Source organism: Rana temporaria, unplaced genomic scaffold (assembly GCF_905171775.1).
Source record: "Rana temporaria unplaced genomic scaffold, aRanTem1.1, whole genome shotgun sequence".
Lineage (NCBI taxonomy): Eukaryota > Metazoa > Chordata > Amphibia > Anura > Ranidae > Rana > Rana temporaria.
In genome coordinates this window covers 23619-45000 of record NW_024404631.1, presented here as the reverse complement: position 1 = coordinate 45000, position 21382 = coordinate 23619, and the positions used below count along the sequence as shown (strand labels likewise).

Genomic DNA, 21382 nt, shown 5'->3' with positions numbered 1-21382 from the left:
GGAGAACTACCTGGAACCTGGGGCCCCTGTAATGTGCAGGGGGGGGGGGGCGCGCCCTGTGATGTGCAAGGGGGGGGCCCTGTGATAAGGATTGAGGTCACAGCACAATGGCGGGTTGTGTCTTCTGGTTGTGTGACCGAAAATAATCATCAAGAGAACTTCCTATAATCATAAGACTCTGGGAACGCAGAATGCAAGTCATACACCCCCCCCCCTCCCCCACCCCCATCCATAACGCACAGCAAGCGGGTCGGTGCGCCCTGACTGTGTATACTGGGACTTGTAGTCCAGGAGTATTGGGATCACTGGGATGGGTAACTGTTTTTTAAAGGGAAAAAAAAATAAAGAATTGATAAAATAAATTCCCTGAACTTTGGAGCTGAAAGATAAAAGGCGAAAACATGAAAGGGGGGGGGGGGGGGGGGGGGGGGGAGGGGTCTGGTGAAGGTCACAGCCATATTGGACAGTCCATCACCGCAGCCTTGAACAGGACATTCTGAGCCGAGCCGAGGTTAGGGGGGGGGGGGGGGGGGTACAACAAGCAAAGCTAAAATTAAGAAGTGACCCCCACCTTGGAGCAAATAATACCGATAATCATTGTGTGTTCTCTGGCCAGAAACGACCCCGACCCCCCCCCCCTGCAGAACACAACGGCTCAGCGGCAGCCAATCATGACTGATGAAGCAATTCTCTCCTGCAACCCGTGGCTGCCGGAGAGGAAAAAAAAAAAAAAAATGACACCACTTCTGGCGGCTTAAGCAAGGACGAGGTCACTGGGGCTTCACGCCGGGTCCCAAGAAAGCCGAGGAATCCAAAGACGCTTCGACACCGAGCAGGAGGAGCATTCTTGTGCCATTCGGAATCCTCGGCTTTCCCCAAGACCCTTGAAGCCAATTTTTTTTTAACTATACAGCGTTGGTGGTAGTAAATGGTAGCGGTGCTGGCAGCAGTAGTAATGGTTGCAGTGGCATTAGTGGTAGTGATGGTTGTAGTAGTACTGGCAGTAGTAATGGTACAGTAGTAGTGGCGGTGATAGTAGTAGTAATGGTGGTGGTGGCAGCAGTAGTGTTGGTAGAAGTATTGGTGGGGTAGTAGTAGTAGCAGTGGTGATGGTAGTGGCAGCAATGGTGGTGGTGGTAGTAGTAGTGATGGTGGTAGGGTAGTGGTGATGATAGTAGTAGTAGTAGTAGTAGTAGTGATGGTAGTGGCAGCAGTTGTGGTGATAATGGTGGTAGTAGTAGTAGTGGTGGGGTAGTGGTAGTATTGGTGATGGTAGCGGTAGCAGTTGGTGTGGCAATAGTAGTGGTGATGGTAGTAGTAGTGATGGTAGCAGTTGTGGTGGCAATGAATGGTGGTGGTAGTAGGGTAGTGGTGATGTAGCGGTAGCAATGGTGGTGGTAGCAGTAGTGGGAATGGTGGGGTAGTAGTGGGGTGGTGATGGTAGCGGTGGTAGTAGTGGCAGCAGTTGTGGTGGCGGTAGTAGTAGTAGTAGTAGTAAAGGTAGCGGTAGCAATGGTGGTGGTGGTAGTAGTGGTAGCAATGGTGGTAGTGATGGTAGTAGTAGCGATGGTAGCAGTTGTGGTGGTAGAGTAGTGGTGATGGTAGCAATGATGATAGCGATAGTAGTAGTAGCAGTGGCGATGGTAGTGGCAGCAGTTGTGGTGGTGGCAAGAGTAGTGGTGATGGTGGTGGTAGTAGTAGTGATGGTAGCAGTTGTGGTGACAATGGTGGTAGTAGTAGTATTGGTGATGGTAGCAGTAGCAGTTGTGGTGGTGGCAAGAGTAGTGGTGATGGTGGTGGTAGTAGTAGTGATGGTAGCAGTTGTGGTGGCAATGAATGGTGATGGTAGCAGTAGCAATGGTGGTGGTAGTGGAAATGTTGTGGGTAGTAGTAGCAGTGGTGGCAATGGTGGTGGTGTAGTAGTAGTGGGGTGGTGATGGTAGTAGCAGTGGTAGTAGTGGTAAAGGTAGCGTTAGCAATGGTGGTGATGGGATAAGTAGTAGTGATGGTGGTGGCACTGGTGGTGGTCGTAGTGGTGTTGGTGGGGGGGGGTCAGTCTAAATGACCCGCCATTTTTATATAAGGTAAGTGAGGGGGGAGGGGGTGTTGTAGATGGTCGGCTATCATCATAAAAGGTAAATACTCAGAACACTCAGGACTTCCCAATCACAGACCAATAAAAGGAAGTCGACCAATCGATCACTTACATGACGGCGCTGACCACGTCGGGGTGCCGGCTCATCCCCAGGTAGTCATTGCTGCACCAAACCGACACCGACTTCTTACTGGTCAGAGTCTCCGAATAATCGTCGGCCATCGGGAAGACCTGGGCGCGCCGGTTGACGGTCTTGAAGACGCGGTAGGTGTGGTCGTTCTTCTTCGCTTCGATTTTCTTCTCGAAGAATTGGTCGTACTGGAAGGTGCGCACCGCTGAGGAACAAAAACACAAACATTACATCATGGCGGGCGATGCGAGGATCACATCATGGTGGGCGATGCGAGGATCACATCATGGCGGGCGATGCGAGGATCACATCATGGCGGGCGATGCGAGGATCACATCATGGCGGGCGATGCGGGGATCACCTCATGGCGGGCGATGCGGGGATCACCTCATGGCGGGCGATGCGAGGATCACCTCATGGCGGGCGATGCGAGGATCACCGAGACGATGGAATAAAAGGATTTCCCAATCGTTGTGGAGATCTCGAGATCGGGATCAGCAATGAAAGGGAAATTCAATCTTTTAATCGCAGTGTAAGCAACAAGCTCGGGTCACATGACTCCTCTACGTGTGCTGGCTCCGATCCCACATTCCTCAGGCTTGGAGATTAAGCTTTATTACCCCCCTCCCCCTCCTAGGAGCCCCTCCCTTCAGTTCTCATACCCCCAGGACTTAAATGGATGTCAATATAAAATGACACCCGCAGATTGTTTGCAGGTGCCACCGAATACAATACAGTGTAGGTTTCCCACGGTCAGGGATGAAGCCATCACCCCGGTAGTTTTATTTTTTTTGCCGGAAATTCTCTTTCATAAAGCAATCAGAGGGGCAGATTAGCTGCTGGATCACTTTCAGAAACAGTGAGGGGATCCCCCTCTCCCCTAGTCTCCCTCTCTCTCCACTAGTCTCCCTCTCTCTCCCCCCCTAGTCTCCCTCTCTCTCCCCCCCTAGTCTCCCTCCCCCCTAGTCTCCCTCTCTCCTCTCCCCTAGTCTCCCTCTCTCTCCCCCCCCCTAGTCTCCCTCTCTCTCCCCCCCTAGTCTCCCTCTCTCTCTCCTCCCCCAGTCTCCCTCTCTCTCTCCTCCCCCAGTCTCCCTCTCTCTCTCCTCCCCCCCCAGTCTCCCTCTCTCCTCTCCCCTAGTCTCCCTCTCTCTCTCCTCCCCCAGTCTCCCTCTCTCTCTCTCTCCCCTAGTCTCTCTCCTCTCGTCTCTCTCTCTCTCTCCTCCCCCCTAGTCTCCCTCTCTCCTCTCCCCTAGTCTCCCTCTCTCTCCCCCCCCCTAGTCTCCCTCTCTCTCTACCCCCTAGTCTCCCTCTCTCTCCCCCCCCTAGTCTCCCTCTCTCTCCCCTCCCCCAGTCTCCCTCTCTCTCTCCTCCCCCAGTCTCCCTCTCTCTCTCCTCCCCCAGTCTCCCTCTCTCTCTCCTCCCCCAGTCTCCCTCTCTCTCTCCTCCCCTAGTCTCCCTCTCTCCCCCCCCCTAGTCTCCCTCTCTCTCCCCCCCCCTAGTCTCCCTCTCTCTCCCCTCCCCCAGTCTCCCTCTCTCTCTCCTCCCCCAGTCTCCCTCTCTCCTCTCCCCTAGTCTCTCTCTCTCTCTCTCCTCCCCCAGTCTCCCTCTCCCCCCCCAGTCTCCCTTTCCCCCCCCAGTCTCCCTTTCCCCCCCCAGTCTCCCTTTCCCCCCCCAGTCTCCCTCTCTCCTCTCCCCTAGTCTCTCTCTCTCCTCTCCCCTAGTCTCCCTCTCTCTCTCTCCTAGTCTCTCTCTCTCTCCCCTAGTCTCCCTCTCTCCCATCTAGTCTCCCTCTCTCTACCCCCTAGTCTCCCTCTCTCCCCCCTAGTCTCCCTCTCTCTCTCCCCCCCTAGTCTCCCTCCCCTATTCTCTCTCTCCCCCCTAGTCTCCCTCTCTCTCCTCTCCCCTAGTCTCCCTCTCTCTCCCCCCTAGTCTCCCTCCCCTAGTCTCCCTCTCTCTCCTCTCCCCTAGTCTCCCTCTCTCTCCTCTCCCCTAGTCTCCCTCTCTCTCTCCTCTCCCCTAGTCTCCCTCTCTCTCCTCTCCCCTAGTCTCCCTCTCTCTCTCCTCTCCCCTAGTCTCCCTCTCTCTCTCTCTCTCCCCTAGTCTCCCTCTCTCTCTCCTCTCCCCTAGTCTCCCTCTCTCTCTCCTCTCCCCTATTCTCCCTCTCTCTCTCCTCTCCCCTAGTCTCCCTCTCTCTCTCTCTCCTCTCCCCTAGTCTCCCTCTCTCTCTCTCTCCTAGTCTCCCTCTCTCTCTCTCTCCTAGTCTCCCTCTCTCTCTCCCCTAGTCTTCCTCTCTCTCTCCCCTAGTCTTCCTCTCTCCCCTAGTCTCCCTCTCTCTCTCCTCTCCCCTAGTCTCCCTCTCTCTCCTCTCCCCTAGTCTCCCTCTCTCTCCTCTCCCCTAGTCTCCCTCTCTCTCCTAGTCTCTCTCTCCCCTACCCCTAGTCTCCCTCTCTCCTCTCCCCTAGTCTCCCTCCCTCTCTCCCCTCCCCTAGTCTCCCTCCCTCTCTCCCCTCCCTTCCCCTAGTCTCCCTCCCTCTCTCCCCTAGTCTCCCTCCCTCCCTCCCTCTCCTCTAGTCTCCCTCTCTCCTCGTCTCTCTCTCTCCTCTCCCCTAGTCTCCCCCCCCCTCTCTCTCTCTCCCCTAGTCTCCCTCTCTCTTCTATTCTCGCCCCCCCCCCCCTCTCTTCTATTCTCTCCCCCTCCCCCTATTCTATTCTCTCCCCCTCCCCCTATTCTATTCTCTCCCCCTCCCCCTATTCTATTCTCTCCCCCTCCCTCTATTCTCTCCCCCTCCCCTTTTTTTTGTATGGTTACATTGTATTTGCGGCATCACCAGTTAAAGGCACAGACCTCAATAAAAGCAATGTCACAAGTCCTATCCCCTCCTCACTCTTGGTTTCTGTCCTCCATTAAAAGGGACTTCATGTCCTGGGGGCCAGAGAAGCCAATATGGGCCCAGGGAAGTCTCTACCCTTCCCCCGCTACAAAACAAAATGTGGCTTTATAAGTGACCAGGAAGGTTTATAGGTTTACATTTGGGCATGTTGTCCTGGAGGAGATGGGACACCAGCTCGGGTTTCTGCTGACGAACGCTCTCCTGGAATTTTTGCAGCACTCCCATCTTCTTTAGAGGCGACGCGTTCTCCATCGCGGGTTCCACCGCCGGCGAGCGATCCAAATCTGAAACACAAAAGAAAAAAACAGTCAGTCATTCAGTGGCGTCGCTAGGGGGTGGCTATTGCCCCGAGTCTGGGGCCCATAGCCCCAAATATCTTACCAGGTGGGTGCAGTATTTCCCGGTCCAGAATGCAGGGGACAGGGGTGCACTGAGCCACGGTAGCACTGGCTCCGACTCCGCCTGACTCTACTCTTGGGTACTGGTTGCTAGAACCCCCTAGCGTCTAGCAACCAGTGACATCACGGCCGCAACTCACTTCCTGCCCAGCATTCAAAGCGGAGGAGGATTCCCCTTCCACCTCCTCTGCGCTGGGGGAGGCTCTCTAGAGACCCTGATGTAAGGCAGAGGCTCTCTGGGGACCCCCCCCGATGTAAGGCAGAGGCTCTCTGGGGACCCCCCCCCCCCCCCGATGTAAGGCAGAGGCTCACTGGGGACCCCTCGATGTAAGGCAGAGGCTCACTGGGGACCCCCGCCCCGATGTAAGGCAGAGGCTCTCTGGGGACCCCCCCCCCCGATGTAAGGCAGAGGCTCACTGGGGACCCCCCGATGTAAGGCAGAGGCTCACTGGGGACCCCCCGATGTAAGGCAGAGGCTCACTGGGGACCCCCCGATGTAAAGCAGAGGCTCTCTGGGGACCCCCCCAATGTAAGGCAGAGGCTCTCTGGAGACCCCCCAATGTAAGGCAGAGGCTCTCTGGGGACCCCCCCCCAAAGTAAGGCAGGGGCTCTCTGGGGACCCCAATGTAAGGCAGGGGCTCTCTGGGGACCCCAATGTAAGGCAGGGGCTCTCTGGGGACCCCCCCCCCCGATGTAAGGCAGAGGCTCTCTGGGGACCCCCCCCCCGATGTAAGGCAGGGGCTCTCTGGGGACCCCCCAATGCAAGGCAGGGGCTCTCTGGGGACCCCCCAATGCAAGGCAGGGGCTCTCTGGGGACCCCCCAATGCAAGGCAGGGGCTCTCTGGGGACCCCCCAATGCAAGGCAGGGGCTCTCTGGGGACCCCAATGCAAGGCAGGGGCTCTCTGGGGACCCCAATGCAAGGCAGGGGCTCTCTGGGGACCCCAATGCAAGGCAGGGGCTCTCTGGGGACCCAAATGCAAGGCAGGGGCTCTCTGGGGACCCCAATGTAAGGCAGGGGCTCTCTGGGGACCCCAATGTAAGGCAGGGGCTCTCTGGGAGAGAGAGTAACTGGATAATTTCTCAGGAAAGCTCCACCTCTTAATATGAAGCGATCCCAGTCAGTGACTTTGCCTAGTCTCAGATGTCATTAGTCTGCTGCAGGCAGGAGGAAGCATTTCTCCCCTCCCCCAGTGATCAGACCGTAAAAGCTTCCTCCTCCTTCTACAAAGTTACAATGTACAGTCTCGGCTGTTCAGGGACTCTCCCTCCTCATTGGCTGAGACAGCAGTGGGCGCCATTGTAATGGAAATTCTCAATATTTTGATTTGTTTAAAAATGACTTTACCAAACCAGTGAGGTTTGTGAGGACGGATCTGAGGGACACGTCTCTTCCCCGAGTCACCTCTGGAGGACCTTTTCTACTTTAGCACAGCATTACCCCAGCTCTGGTTTCCTGCTGTGCAATGCAACAATCGAAGAGAAATGTTTGCAACACACACATGTCCCAACCGTCCCGTATAACGACTTCCTCCAACGGCAGTTAGGAAATCCTGAGCACACCGTTCCTCCCCAACCTCATAGGACCCCATGGGGCCACGACAATGGGACCGACATTCCATACTGACGCGAGGCACCGCGCCTCCCATGTAATGTCAAGATTTCTAAACATAACGATAGAAAAACCTGAACAGCGAGGTTAAAAATACAATTTAAACAAACAAATGACTAAAAGACGAATCATGAGATCCGACGTCACGTTGTGGGCAATTCCAAGTCTACAAAACACATGAATCAGCCACAGACGTGTCACAACAGATGAAGGATCAGCCTGGGACGTGCACACCTCAGTCCCCGGCGTCAAGAGGAAGAATCTACCTTCCAACCCACAATCTACATAAACCTCTCATTATAGAAATCAGGAAGGGGAGACGACATGCAATGCAAGTCTACCGGGGTCCGACTCTTCACCACTCTATCCAAAGGGGTTGGTGGACAAAGCCATAGACCCTTGTGGCCAACTGTCCATCCAGAGCCTCTGGTTTATAGACCTGATACATCCGAAATATGGAGCCATTTGTCCAACTGTCTATCCAGAGCCTCTATCAATGGTTCTATATTTAGGATGTATCTGGTCTATAAACCAGAGGCTCTGGATGGACAGGTAGTCACAAGGATCTATGGCTTGGTCCACTAAACCTTTGGTTTTGGATTGGTCTATACATCCTCAATATAGAGCCATTTATCCAACTGTCCATCCATAGCCCCTATAAAAAGGTTCTATATTTAGGAAACCGGAGGCTCTGGATGGACAGTTGGCCACAAGGGTCTATGGCTTGGTCTACTAACCCTTTGGTTTTGGATTGGTCTATACATCCTCAATATAGGATCATTTATCCAACTGTCCATCCAGAGCCCCTATAAAAAGGTTCTATATTTAGGATGTATCTGGTCTATAAACCAGAGGCTCTGGATGGACAGTTGGCCACAAGGGTCTATGGCTTTGTCTAGTAACCCTTTGGTTTTGGATTGGTCTATGCATCCTAAATATAGAGCCATTTATCCAACGTTCTATCAGAGCCTGGTCTATAAACCAGAGGCACTGGATGGATAGTTGGATAAATTATTCTATATTTAGGCTGTAAAGACCAATCCAAAACCAAAGGGTTAGTAGACAATGCCATAGACCCTTGTGGCCAACTGTCCATCCAGTGTCTCTGGTTTATAGACCAGGCTCTGATAGAACGTTGGATAAATGCCTCTATATTTAGGATGTATCTGGTCTATAAACCAGAGGCACTGGATGGACAGTTGGATAAATGGTTCTATATTTCGGATGCATAGACCAATCCAAAACTAAAGGGTTAGCAGACCAAGCCATAGACCCTTGTGACTACCTGTCCATCCAGATTCTTTGGTTTACAGACCAGATACATCCTAAATATGGAGCCATTTATCCAACTGTCCATCCAGAGCCTCTATAAATGGTTCTATATTTAGGACGTATCCAGTGGCTCTGGATGGACAGTTGGCCACAAGGGTCTATGGCTTTGTCCACCAACCCTTTTGGATAGACTGGTGAAGAGACGGACCCCGGTAGACTTGCATTGCATATCGTCTCCCCTTCCGGATTTATATAATGAGATGTTTATGTAGATTGTGGGTTGGAAATTTGCACAGGTAGAGGTAGATTCTTCCTCTTGACACCGGTGACTGAGGTGTGCACATCCCGTCCTAATCCCAATATAGACCAATTCAAAACCAAAAGGGTTAGTGGACCAAGCCATAGACCCTTGTGGCTACCTGTCCATCCAGATCCTCTGGTTTATAGGCCCGGATACATCCTACATTTAGAACCATTTATCCAACTGTCCATCCAAATCCTCTGGTTTATAGACCCGGAAACATCCTAAATATATAACCATTTATCCAACTGTCCATCCAGAGCCTCTGGTTTATAGGCCCGGAAACATCCTAAATATAGAACCATTTATCCAACTGTCCATCCAGAGCCTCTATAAATGGCTCTAGATTTAGGATGCATCTGGTCTATAAACCAGAGGCTCTAGATGGACGGGTGGCCACAAGGGTCTATGGTTTTGGATTGGTCTATACATCCTAAATATAGAGTCATTTATCCAACTGTCCATCCAGAGCCTCTGGTTTATATTCCAGAAAGTCATTTGCAGGACTTTGACCCAACACTTCCAGCTTCCTTGCCAATAATGATGTTTCCCCCCATAGAAGCCTCCTCAGATCCTCATATCACACAGCTTGGAGGCCCATCTCCACCATACCGTGTATGGGCGGCATCATCAAGGGGCCGGCTACAAGAACCAGGAAGAGAGACAGCCGGCCCCCCTGATGACATAAGAAGAGAAAAGATGGGGGCAGGGAGGGGTGGATTACATCAGACAATGCCGAATCCTCTGGGCTTGTGATATCTGAGGACAACCCAGTGGACAAGGTGTACAGGGAAGTCCTCATTTAATTAGTACTGACTGCAGAACGCGCATGCAGGATTTGCATCCTAGACCTGAACTACCCACCGATGGTCCTGGAGGGACAAAAGACACGGGATATAAAAAAGGGAAGATTTGCATGACTCTGCTATTCACACACAATAACATTTAAATAATAAAATATATATATATATATATATATATATATATATATATATATATATATATATATATATATATATATATATATAAATAAAATAAATAGATAGGAGAGACAGACAGAGATAGAGCGATAGATAGATAGGTGGAAAGATAGATAGATAGATAGAGGCAGAGAAAGACAGACAGAGAAAGACAGACAGAGAAAGACAGACAGAGAAAGACAGACAGAGACAGAGAAAGACAGACAGAGACAGAGAAAGACAGAGACAGAGACAGAGAAAGACAGAGACAGAGACAGAGAAAGACAGACAGAGACAGAGAAAGACAGAGACAGAGACAGAGAAAGACAGACAGAGACAGAGAAAGACAGAGACAGAGACAGAGAAAGACAGACAGAGACAGAGAAAGACAGAGAAAGACAGAGACAGAGAAAGACAGAGACAGAGACAGAGAAAGACAGACAGAGACAGAGAAAGACAGACAGAGACAGAGAAAGACAGACAGAGACAGAGAAAGACAGAGAGACAGACAGATGTTATATAAATAATCTTTTTTTTTTTTATTATTGGGATATGTGAAGAAATGAGACCGGTAAATATTTTCTGTACTTCGAAGACTGGCTAGGCACCAATTTATATTTTAGGACCTTTTCAGTTCTTCCCCCCCCCCAATATCTCAGAGTTAGACTCTCATTTCCCCCCCCCCCCCCCCCCCGGGATCAGCAGGACTCACCTTTCCTCAAGCTCTGCATCTCCTGCACGTCCTCCTGTAACGCAAGACTGGCCTTGCGGAACACGCTGCTGCTCTCCTGACTCAGCTGGGCGGCCAGGAAGGGACATTTGGAGGGACTCTGACCGCTGGAGACGGCGACATGATCCGCCCCCGGCGGCTGGAGGGCGGAGGACTTCTCTGGAGCCGCGACGTTCCGAACACCTGAGGATGACAGACAGGAGGAGAAAGTCAGTGGAAGGTTTGATACAATCAATATCATTTTTGAAAATCAAATCTTTATTAAAAATTAAAGAAAATTGACAATTTAATTGTTTCAATGAAGTGCGAAACTGAAGTGCTTATCAAATGATCAGTTCTGAAAATATTTCCACTCCCCAAATGGGAAAATAATAATAATAATAATAATAATAATAACGACATTATATTATATTATATTCTAGGATAGTATTTTCTGTGATCATTATTGTGAATCAAAAATACAAAGGGCCATATTCTTAGATATCTCCGGCTGCGTAACGTATGTCCTTTACGTTACTCCGCCGCAAGTTTAACTGGCAAGTGCCTGATTCCCAAACCACTTACCTGTAAACTTGCGGCGGCGTAGCGTAAAGTCCACCCGCGCAAGCACTCCTAATTCAAAATGATCCTGGTAGGGGGCGTGGATCATTTAAATTAGGCGCGCTCCCGCGCCGATCGTAATGCGCATGCTCCGTCGGGTAAATTACCCGACGTGCATTGCGCTAAATGACGTCTCACGGACGTCATTTGTTTTGACGGTAACGTAAATGGCGTCCATCGCCATTCACGGACGACTTACGCAAACGACGTTAAATTTTCAAATTTCGACGCGGGAACGACGGCCATACTTAACATTGAGTACGCCACCTAGGGGGCATGTTTATCTTTACGCCGCGTATCGCTTACGGAAACGACGTAAAATCACTACAACGGGCAAGCGTACGTTAGAGAATCGGCGTGACTAGTCATTTGCATATTCTACGCTGACCGCCACCTAGCGGTCAGCGTAAATATTGCAGCCTAAGATACAACGGCGCAAGCCGTCGTATCTTAGGCATGTTTAAGTGTATCTCAGTTTGAGAATACACTTAAACATAGGACGGCCTTAGAATCGGACTTACGTCGGCGTATCTGCTGATACGCCGGCGTAAATTCTTTGAGAATATGGCCCAAAATGTATATTATCATTCGCAATGTTATGAACAAGATTGTGATCATTCTACTTTATTGCTGATGATATTGACGAGGATGATAATTTGAATATTAAAAGTGGATGTAAACCCAAAAATTTCCGGCGGGGCGCCAGGTCACAATGTCTTGTCGCAGTTGCGACCTGGCGCCCGGATTTTGTCGAGCCCTGACTTAAATGTGTTTGTAAATGTTATAGTATTAACTGCCTTTTATTATTTAATATTTTATCATCAATATCAGTATTAAAAATTAAAAACGTATTGGTAACACTTTTATTAATATTCGTAATATAATTTAATGTTCGCCAATATAACAGATAATAATATATACTGTAATACATTTTATGTACACACACACCCCCCACATCATTTATGAATAAATAGAAAATAAAATATAAATGTTAATATACATTGTAACACATTTTATAGATGATTCGCACTCATCGGTTTTTTATCTTGTAGTGGGCGTGACCTTTGACTCCCAAGATATTCTTCAGTTTGGCGTCATTTTCAGGTGGTTGCGCAAAAAATAAATAAAAAAAACAACCTCCCTCCTATCAGTTGCACAAACGCTGAGTCAGGGAGGTGAAGGGAGTTGATGGAGGGGAAGGGAGTTCATCATGGAGGAGGAGGAGGAGGGGAAGGGAGTTCATCATGGAGGAGGAGGAGGAGGGGAAGGGAGTTCATCATGGAGGAGGGGGGGGAAGGGAGTTCATCATGGAGGAGGGAGGGAGGGGAAGGGAGTTGATGGAGGGGAAGGGAGTTCATCATGGAGGAGGGGGGGGAAGGGAGTTCATCATGGAGGAGGGAGGGAGGGGAAGGGAGTTCATCATGGAGGAGGGAGGAGGGGAAGGGAGTTCATCATGGAGGAGGGAGGGAGGGGAAGGGAGTTCATCATGGAGGAGGGAGGGAGGGGAAGGGAGTTCATCATGGAGGAGGGAGGAGGGGGGAAGGGAGTTCATCATGGAGGAGGGGGGGGAGGGAAGGGAGTTCATCATGGAGGAGGGAAGGGAGTTCATCATGGAGGAGGGGGGGGAGGGAAGGGAGTTCATCATGGAGGAGGGAGGAGGGGGGAAGGGAGTTCATCATGGAGGAGGGAGGAGGGGGGAAGGGAGTTCATCATGGAGGAGGGGGGGGAGGGAAGGGAGTTCATCATGGAGGAGGGAGGAGGGGGGAAGGGAGTTCATCATGGAGGAGGGAGGAGGGGGGAAGGGAGTTCATCATGGAGGAGGGAGGAGGGGGGAAGGGAGTTCATCATGGAGGAGGGAGGAGGGGGGAAGGGAGTTCATCATGGAGGAGGGAGGAGGGGGGAAGGGAGTTCATCATGGAGGAGGGAGGAGGGGGGAAGGGAGTTCATCATGGAGGAGGGGGGGGGAGGGGAAGGGAGTTCATCATGGAGGAGGAGGAGGAGGAGGAGGGGAAGGGAGTTCATCATGGAGGAGGAGGAGGAGGAGGGGAAGGGAGTTCATCATGGAGGAGGGAGGGGAGGGAAGGGAGTTCATCATGGAGGAGGAGGGAGGAGGGGAAGGGAGTTCATCATGGAGGAGGAGGGAGGAGGGGAAGGGAGTTCATCATGGAGGAGGAGGGAGGAGGGGAAGGGAGTTCATCATGGAGGAGGAGGAGGAGGAGGGGAAGGGAGTTCATCATGGAGGAGGAGGAGGAGGAGGGGAAGGGAGTTCATCATGGAGGAGGGAGGAGGGGGGAAGGGAGTTCATCATGGAGGAGGGGGGGGGAGGGAAGGGAGTTCATCATGGAGGAGGAGGAGGGGAAGGGAGTTCATCATGGAGGAGGAGGGAGGAGGGGAAGGGAGTTCATCATGGAGGAGGAGGAGGAGGGGAAGGGAGTTCATCATGGAGGAGGAGGAGGAGGGAGGAGGGGAGTTCATCATGGAGGAGGAGGGGGGAGGAAGTTCATCATGGAAGAGGAGGGAAGGGAGTTCATCATGGAGGAGGAGGGGGAGGGGAAGAAAGATCATCATGGAGGAGGAGGGGAAGGGAGTTCATCATGGAGGAGGAGGGGAAGGGAGTTCATCATGGAGGAGGAGGGGAAGGGAGTTCATCATGGAGGAGGAGGGGAAGGGAGTTCATCATGGAGGAGGGGGGGGAGGGGAAGGGAGTTCATCATGGAGGAGGGGAAGGGGAAGGGAGTTCATCATGGAGGAGGGGAAGGGGAAGGGAGTTCATCATGGAGGAGGAGGGGAAGGGAGTTCATCATGGAGGAGGAGGGGAAGGGAGTTCATCATGGAGGAGGAGGGGAAGGGAGTTCATCATGGAGGAGGAGGGGAAGGGAGTTCATCATGGAGGAGGAGGGGAAGGGAGTTCATCATGGAGGAGGAGGGGAAGGGAGTTCATCATGGAGGAGGAGGGGAAGGGAGTTCATCATGGAGGAGGAGGGGAAGGGAGTTCATCATGGAGGAGGGAGGGGGGGAGGAAGTTCATCATGGAAGAGGGGGGAAGGGAGTTCATCATGGAGGAGGAGGGGGGGGAAGGGAGTTCATCATGGAGGAGGAGGGGGGGGAAGGGAGTTCATCATGGAGGAGGAGGAGGGGGGAAGGGAGTTCATCATGGAAGAGGGGGGAAGGGAGTTCATCATGGAGGAGGAGGAGGGGGGGGAGGGAGTTCATCATGGAGGAGGAGGGGAAGTTCATCATGATGAACTCCCTCCCCCCCCTCCTTCATGATGAACTCCCTTCCCCCCTCCTCCTCCTCCATGATGAACTCCCTTCCCCTCCTCCTCCATGATGAACTCCCTTCCCCCCCCCTCCTCCTCCATGATGAACTCCCTTCCCCCCTCCTCCTCCTCCATGATGAACTCCCTTCCCCTCCTCCTCCATGATGAACTCCCTTCCCCTCCTCCTCCTCCTCCTCCTCCTCCTCCATGATGAACTCCCTTCCCCTCCTCCTCCATGATGAACTCCCTTCCCCTCCTCCTCCATGATGAACTCACATGACGCCCGTCGGGTCTTTAAAGAGGCGGAGCCACAATGTGGAGGATCTGGAGAGGAATGAACTCAAATCAAATATTAACTGAGAAGTTCTGAAAAGAACGCCAAGAACTCGGCTCACCCCCCCCCCCCCCCCCCCCCCCCCCCCCCCACCCCCCCCCCCCCCCCCCCCCCCCCCCCCGACACAGCGATCGTCACCGATCAGAGGAGATTTTGGCACAAATAACCAAAAAAAATGAGGCCAGAAGTGAATTGAGCGCAGATCAGACGGGAGAGCGGAGTCCGGGGATCGGTGAGGAGATCATACAGGTGAGGCGGAGTCAGGTGTACCTGTGACTGGGTGTGACCTCCCCCCTCCTCCAATCACACCGGTAATACCAGAGCAACCGGAAAAACTCACCTCACCGGATCGTACAAGACCGCACTCCTCCACCGCGCATCGCACTCCTCCACCGCGCATCGTACAACACCGCACTCCTCCACCGCGCATCATACAAGACCGCACTCCTCCACCGCGCATCGTACAAGGCCGCACTCCTCCACCGCGCATCGTACAAGGCCGCACTCCTCCACCGCGCATCGCACAAGGCCGCACTCCTCCACCGCGCATCGCACAAGGCCGCACTCCTCCACCGCGCATCGCACAAGACCGCACTCCTCCACCGCGGAGCGTACAACACCGCACTCCTCCACCGCGCATCATACAAGACCGCACTCCTCCACCGCGCATCGTACAAGGCCGCACTCCTCCACCGCGCATCGCACAAGGCCGCACTCCTCCACCGCGCATCGCACAAGGCCGCACTCCTCCACCGCGCATCGCACAAGACCGCACTCCTCCACCGCGCATCGTACAACACCGCACTCCTCCACCGCGGAGCGCACAACACCGCACTCCTCCACCACGGAGCGCACAAGATCGCACTCCTCCACCGCGGAGCGCACAAGACCGCACTCCTCCACCGCGGAGCGCACAAGACCGCACTCCTCCACCGCGGAGCGTACAACACCGCACTCCTCCACCGCGCATCATACAAGACCGCACTCCTCCACCGCGCATCGTACAAGGCCGCACTCCTCCACCGCGCATCGCACAAGGCCGCACTCCTCCACCGCGCATCGCACAAGGCCGCACTCCTCCACCGCGCATCGCACAACACCGCACTCCTCCACCGCGGATCGTACAACACCGCACTCCTCCACCGCGGAGCGCACAAGACCGCACTCCTCCACCGCGGAGCGCACAAGACCGCACTCCTCCACCGCGGAGCGCACAAGACCGCACTCCTCCACCGCGGAGCGCACAAGACCGCACTCCTCCACCGCGGAGCGCACAAGACCGCACTCCTCCACCGCGGAGCGCACAAGACCGCACTCCTCCACCGCGGAGCGCACAAGACCGCACTCCTCCACCGCGGATCACACAAGACCGCACTCCTCCACCGCGGATCACACAAGACCGCACTCCTCCACCACGCCGGATCTCCAACACCGGATCATAGCATACCGCACTCCTCCATCGCGCCAAAACCAAGGATGTCTGACAACACCGGATCATAAAAAAACGCACTCCTCCACCACGCCAGATCCCAAGGATCTCCCACACTGGGTCATATAATGCCGCACTCCTATAATACACCAAAACCAAAGATCTACAACACCAGATCGTACAATACCGCACCGATCCACTGCGCCGGAACTCCGACAACAGCAGGTCATAGAACACCGCACCCCCCCCCCCCCCCTCCAAGGATCTCTGACAACGGATCCTAGATTACCATAGATCCCCCATTCCAACAAAAAAAGTTGACCCTATGGATCTACGTCACTACCATAGATTCCCTTCCCCCACAAACATGAGGTTGTGCTCCATTACTAAACCCCCCCCCCCCCACCAACAAACATGATATCTGCCCGACTACCATAGATCCCTCCCCCCCCCCCCGCAACAAACATGATATCTGCCCGACTACCATAGATCCCTCCCCCCCCCCCCCGCAACAAACATGATATCTGCCCGACTACCATAGATCCCCCCTCCCCCCAACAAACATGATATCTGCCCGACTACCATAGATCCCCCCTCCCCCCACGAACATGAGATTGTGTACTATCACTATAGATTCCCCCCTCCCCCAACAGACACGGGGTCTAAGCCACCACCCATAGATTCCCCTCCCCCCACAAACATAAAGTTGTGCCCCATTACCATTACATCCCTGAACAGCTGCCTTGATGCCCAACCTCAGCCCCATCCCCCGCCCTGTCCTCTTATCAGATGCGCAGTATATGAATGTGTGTGAAAAGTCGCGGCGTTCCGTCACAAGGCAGGAGAGATCCGGAACGTTCCTCCGGCCGACGGGCACCAGGAATAGTTCACGGGCAGAGAAGGGCGAGCGGTCACGTGACGGTGGCTCGCCAAGCGCCGGCCGGGCTCCGAGTAAGAGGAATTCCGACCCCCAAACCCCCTACAGGTGAGGTCCGGGGGAGGGGAGAGCAGAGGGATTTACTAATAAGATTAAAAAGTTGCATCAACTATAACATTTCTCACATTTCCTTCTTGTGACACAAAATAACAAACAAAACAAATACAATAAATAATAAAAAATTACCATAAAAAAAATAAAAAAAAATCACACCACAGGAGGAGGAGCAAAGCTTGGGGGGGGGGGATAATTGGGGCCGATTATCGATAACTAAAGCGCCGCTCACTTGTGCGACTTTCACCCTCCGACTCGCAAGTCACATCAAAGTGGAGAACGGCTTCCCGTGTGAAGGGAGCCCCCGAGGGGTTAATGAACGGACACAATACATTGTATAGATCGGGTCGGGTCTCCTCCTCCGGATGTCACGTCCAGATGGCGATCATTTCTCCGATCTCCATAGAAACACAAGGAGGCGACGTCGTTACATTGTAATCACCGGAGATACTGGAAGACATCTGGATGTGACATTTTATATTGGAGACATCGACTCCCGCCGAGCGCAACGCCGTCATCACCCAGGCGTTCTGGGAAAGCGATCGTTCATCGGACACACGGAAAAAACGCACGCTTGTGGCGATATTCATTGTTAATGGAACCACAAAACACTCAACACCCAAAAAAGGTAGCGGAGATTTTTTGGCGTGTTATGTAGGGCAGCCCATTGGAATGAATTGATACACACTCACCGGGGATACACCCCCGAGAACACACACACGGGCAGACACACACACACACACACACACCCCCGAGGACAGACGGACACACACTCCCCCGAGGACAGACGGACACACACTCCCCCGAGGACAGACGGACACACACACACTCCCCCGAGGAAGGACGGACACACACACACTCCCCCGAGGAAGGACGGACACACACACACTCCCCCGAGGAAGGACGGACACACACACACTCCCCTGAGGAAGGACGGACACACACACTCTCCCGAGGATAGACGGACACACACACTCTCCCGAGGATAGACGGACACACACACTCTCCCGAGGATAGACGGACACACACACTCTCCCGAGGATAGACGGACACACACACTCTCCCGAGGATAGACGGACACACACACTCTCCCGAGGATAGACGGACACACACACTCTCCCGAGGATAGACGGACACACTCCCCCGAGGATAGACGGACACACTCCCCCGAGGATAGACGGACACACTCCCCCGAGGATAGACGGACACACTCCCCCGAGGATAGACGGACACACTCCCCCGAGGATAGACGGACACACTCCCCCGAGGATAGACGGACACACTCCCCCGAGGATAGACGGACACACTCCCCCGAGGATAGACGGACACACTCCCCCGAGGATAGACGGACACACACACACACACACTCCCCCGAGGATAGACGGACACACACACACTCCCCCGAGGACAGACACACACAATCCCCCGAGGATAGACGGACACACACTCACTCCCCCGAGGATAGACGGAGACACACTCACTCCCCCGAGGATAGACGAACACACACTCCCGAGGATAGACGAACACACTCCCCCGAGGATAGACGGACACACACACACTCCCCCGAGGATAGACGGACACACACACACTCCCCCGAGGATAGACGGACACACACACACTCCCCTGAGGATAGACGGACACACACACACTCCCCCGAGGACAGACGCACACAATCCCCCGAGGATAGACGGAGACACACTCACTCCCCCGAGGATAGACGGAGACACACACACACTCCCCCGAGGAAGGACAGACAGACAGACAGACACACACTCCCCCGAGGACGGACGGGGACAGACACTCCCCCGAGGACGGAGAGGGACAGACACACTCCCTACGAGGGACACACACCCTATTGACTTTTATATAAAAAGGTAACGGCTTCATTTTGGATCTGAGCAATCACTGAGCCCGGGGGGAAGGGGGAGGAGCTCCTCTTACCGTTGTCGCCGGAGGACGTCTCCCGGGTCTCCTGGTGGCAGGCGGCGGAGGTGCTGAGCTGGGCGCTGGCCAGGGGCCGGGGGCCCATCATCACGGGGCAGCTCTGGGCGTAAGAGATCAGAGATTTCCCGGCTTTCTGCAGGAAGGTCTGAGACACCCGGGACAGGAACGGGCAACGGCGGACGATGGTCTCCATTCTGGTCAGTGAGTCTGAGAGGGGGAGAAAAGTCACAATGAGGATAAATTCAATACTGACCAATCTGTGCAACCCCTCCCCCCCCCTCTATAGGAGGACTACAAGTCCCATCATCCCCTCCCATCCTCTATAGGAGAACTACAAGTCCCATCATCCCCTCTATAGGAGGACTACAAGTCCCATCATCCCCTCCCTTCCTCTATAGGAGAACTACAAGTCCCATCATCCCCTCTATAGGAGGACTACAAGTCCCATCATCCCCTCCCTTCCTCTATAGAAGAACTACAAGTCCCATCATCCCCTCCGATCCTCTATAGGAGGACTACAAGTCCCATCATCCCCCTCCCATCCTCTATAGGAGGACTACAAGTCCCATCATCCCCCTCCCATCCTCTATAGGAGGACTACAAGTCCCATCATCCCCTCCCACCCTCTATAGGAGGACTACAAGTCCCATCATCCCCTCCCACCCTCTATAGGAGGACTACAAGTCCCATCATCCCCTCTATAGGAGAACTACAAGTCCCATCATCCCCTCCCTTCCTCTATAGGAGAACTACAAGTCCCATCATCCCCCTCTATAGGAGGACTACAAGTCCCATCATCCCTCTCCCATCCTCTATAGGAGGACTACAAGTCCCATCATCCCCCTCTATAGGAGGACTACAAGTCCCATCATCCCCTCTATAGGAGAACTACAAGTCCCATCATCCCCTCCCTTCCTCTATAGGAGGACTACAAGTCCCATCATCCCCTCCCATCCTCTATAGGAGAACTACAAGTCCCATCCCCCCTCCCTTCCTCTATAGGAGGACTACAAGTCCCATCATCCCCTCTCATCCTCTATAGGAGAACTACAAGTCCCATCATCCCCTCTATAGGAGAACTACAAGTCCCATCATCCCTCTCCCATCCTCTATAGGAGGACTACAAGTCCCATCATCCCCCCTCTATAGGAGGACTACAAGTCCCATCATCCCCCCTCTATAGGAGGACTACAAGTCCCATCATCCCCCCTCTATAGGAGGAGCTCTCACTCTCACCTCTCTCTCGGTCTCTCGGTGTGTCGGTCTCTCCGGCAATGTCACCTGGTAATGAATCCTCTCTCCGGTGTCCTCACCGAGTCTTCCCTCCGCCCTGACCGGCTATTGGTCCGTCACATCGTCCTGCCTCCTCCCCTGACCAATCCCCGCTGCCTCCGTCCCTGACTGACGTCCCCTCCCACCAATCCCTTCCCGCCGCCCATCAGCCAACCCCAGCCTGGGAGCCCGCTAACGTCACCCACTTCCGCCACACCCCCTTCTCCTTCAGTCCGGGGAGCTTAAAGGGCAACACCTGGAATGTCAGAGCGGCCATGTGTGAAGTGTGTACAGGAAGCACAAAAAGGCTGAAAATACACCAAAAAGGAGCTAAAATGATCAAAATATGTCCAAAAAAGAGCTAAAATTATCAAAATATGTCCAGAAAAGAGCAAAAATTATCAAAATATGTCCAAAAAAGAGCTAAAATTATCAAAATATGTCCAAAAAAGAGCAAAAATGCTTGAAATATGCACGGAAAGCACGAAAATGCTGAAAATACCCCCCAAAAAATGCAAAAACACTGGAAATATGCCCAAACAAAGTACAACAATTATTAAAATATGTCCAAAATACGCACAGAAAGTGCAACACTGCCCATAATACAAACAAAAAAATAACAAAATGCTTGAAATATGCCCAAAAAGCACAAAAAAAAATCAAAATACACCCAAAAACGCAAAAATAATAAAAAATGCCTCCAAATATGCTTAAAATATGCCCAATAAGTCCAAGAATGCTGAAAATAAGCAAAAAAAACTAAAACAAACCATCAAACCATCAAAATATGTCGATAAAAAAGCAAAAATGCTTAAAATATGTACAGAAAGCACAAAAATGCTGAAAATACCCCCAAAAAACGCTCAAAGTTCACAGTATGTCTAAAAATAAAAAGTGCAAAAAAATGCTGAAAATACACACAAAAAGCGTAGAAATGCTCAAATTATGCCCAAAAAAAACTGCAAAATGTTCAAAATACATCTAAAAAGTGCAAAAAATTATTGAAATACCTAAAAAAGCACACAAATGCTCAAAAGATGGAAACAAGTGCACAATTGCTTGAAATATGCACACAAAAGCACATAAATCATCAAAATACATACATAAAAAGCTCAAAATATTAATCCAAAAAGTGCAACAGTGCTGTAAATACACACACAAATGCA

The 21382-nt window shown here is 52.6% G+C and overlaps 1 protein-coding gene across 1 annotated transcript in view; it reads right to left on the bottom strand.

The window, feature by feature from the left end:
* ALAS1 (5'-aminolevulinate synthase 1) overlaps positions 1-20303 on the bottom strand; it is a gene marked incomplete at its 3' end in the record, with an annotated part of 27692 nt that extends 7389 nt beyond the window's left edge. Inside the window, 5 exon segments of the mRNA XM_040334783.1 lie at positions 2208-2430; positions 5254-5400; positions 10369-10569; positions 18942-19151; positions 20181-20303. Coding sequence (XP_040190717.1) covers positions 2208-2430; positions 5254-5400; positions 10369-10569; positions 18942-19137 — 767 coding nt within the window.
* Positions 20304-21382: the final 1079 nt, after the last annotated feature.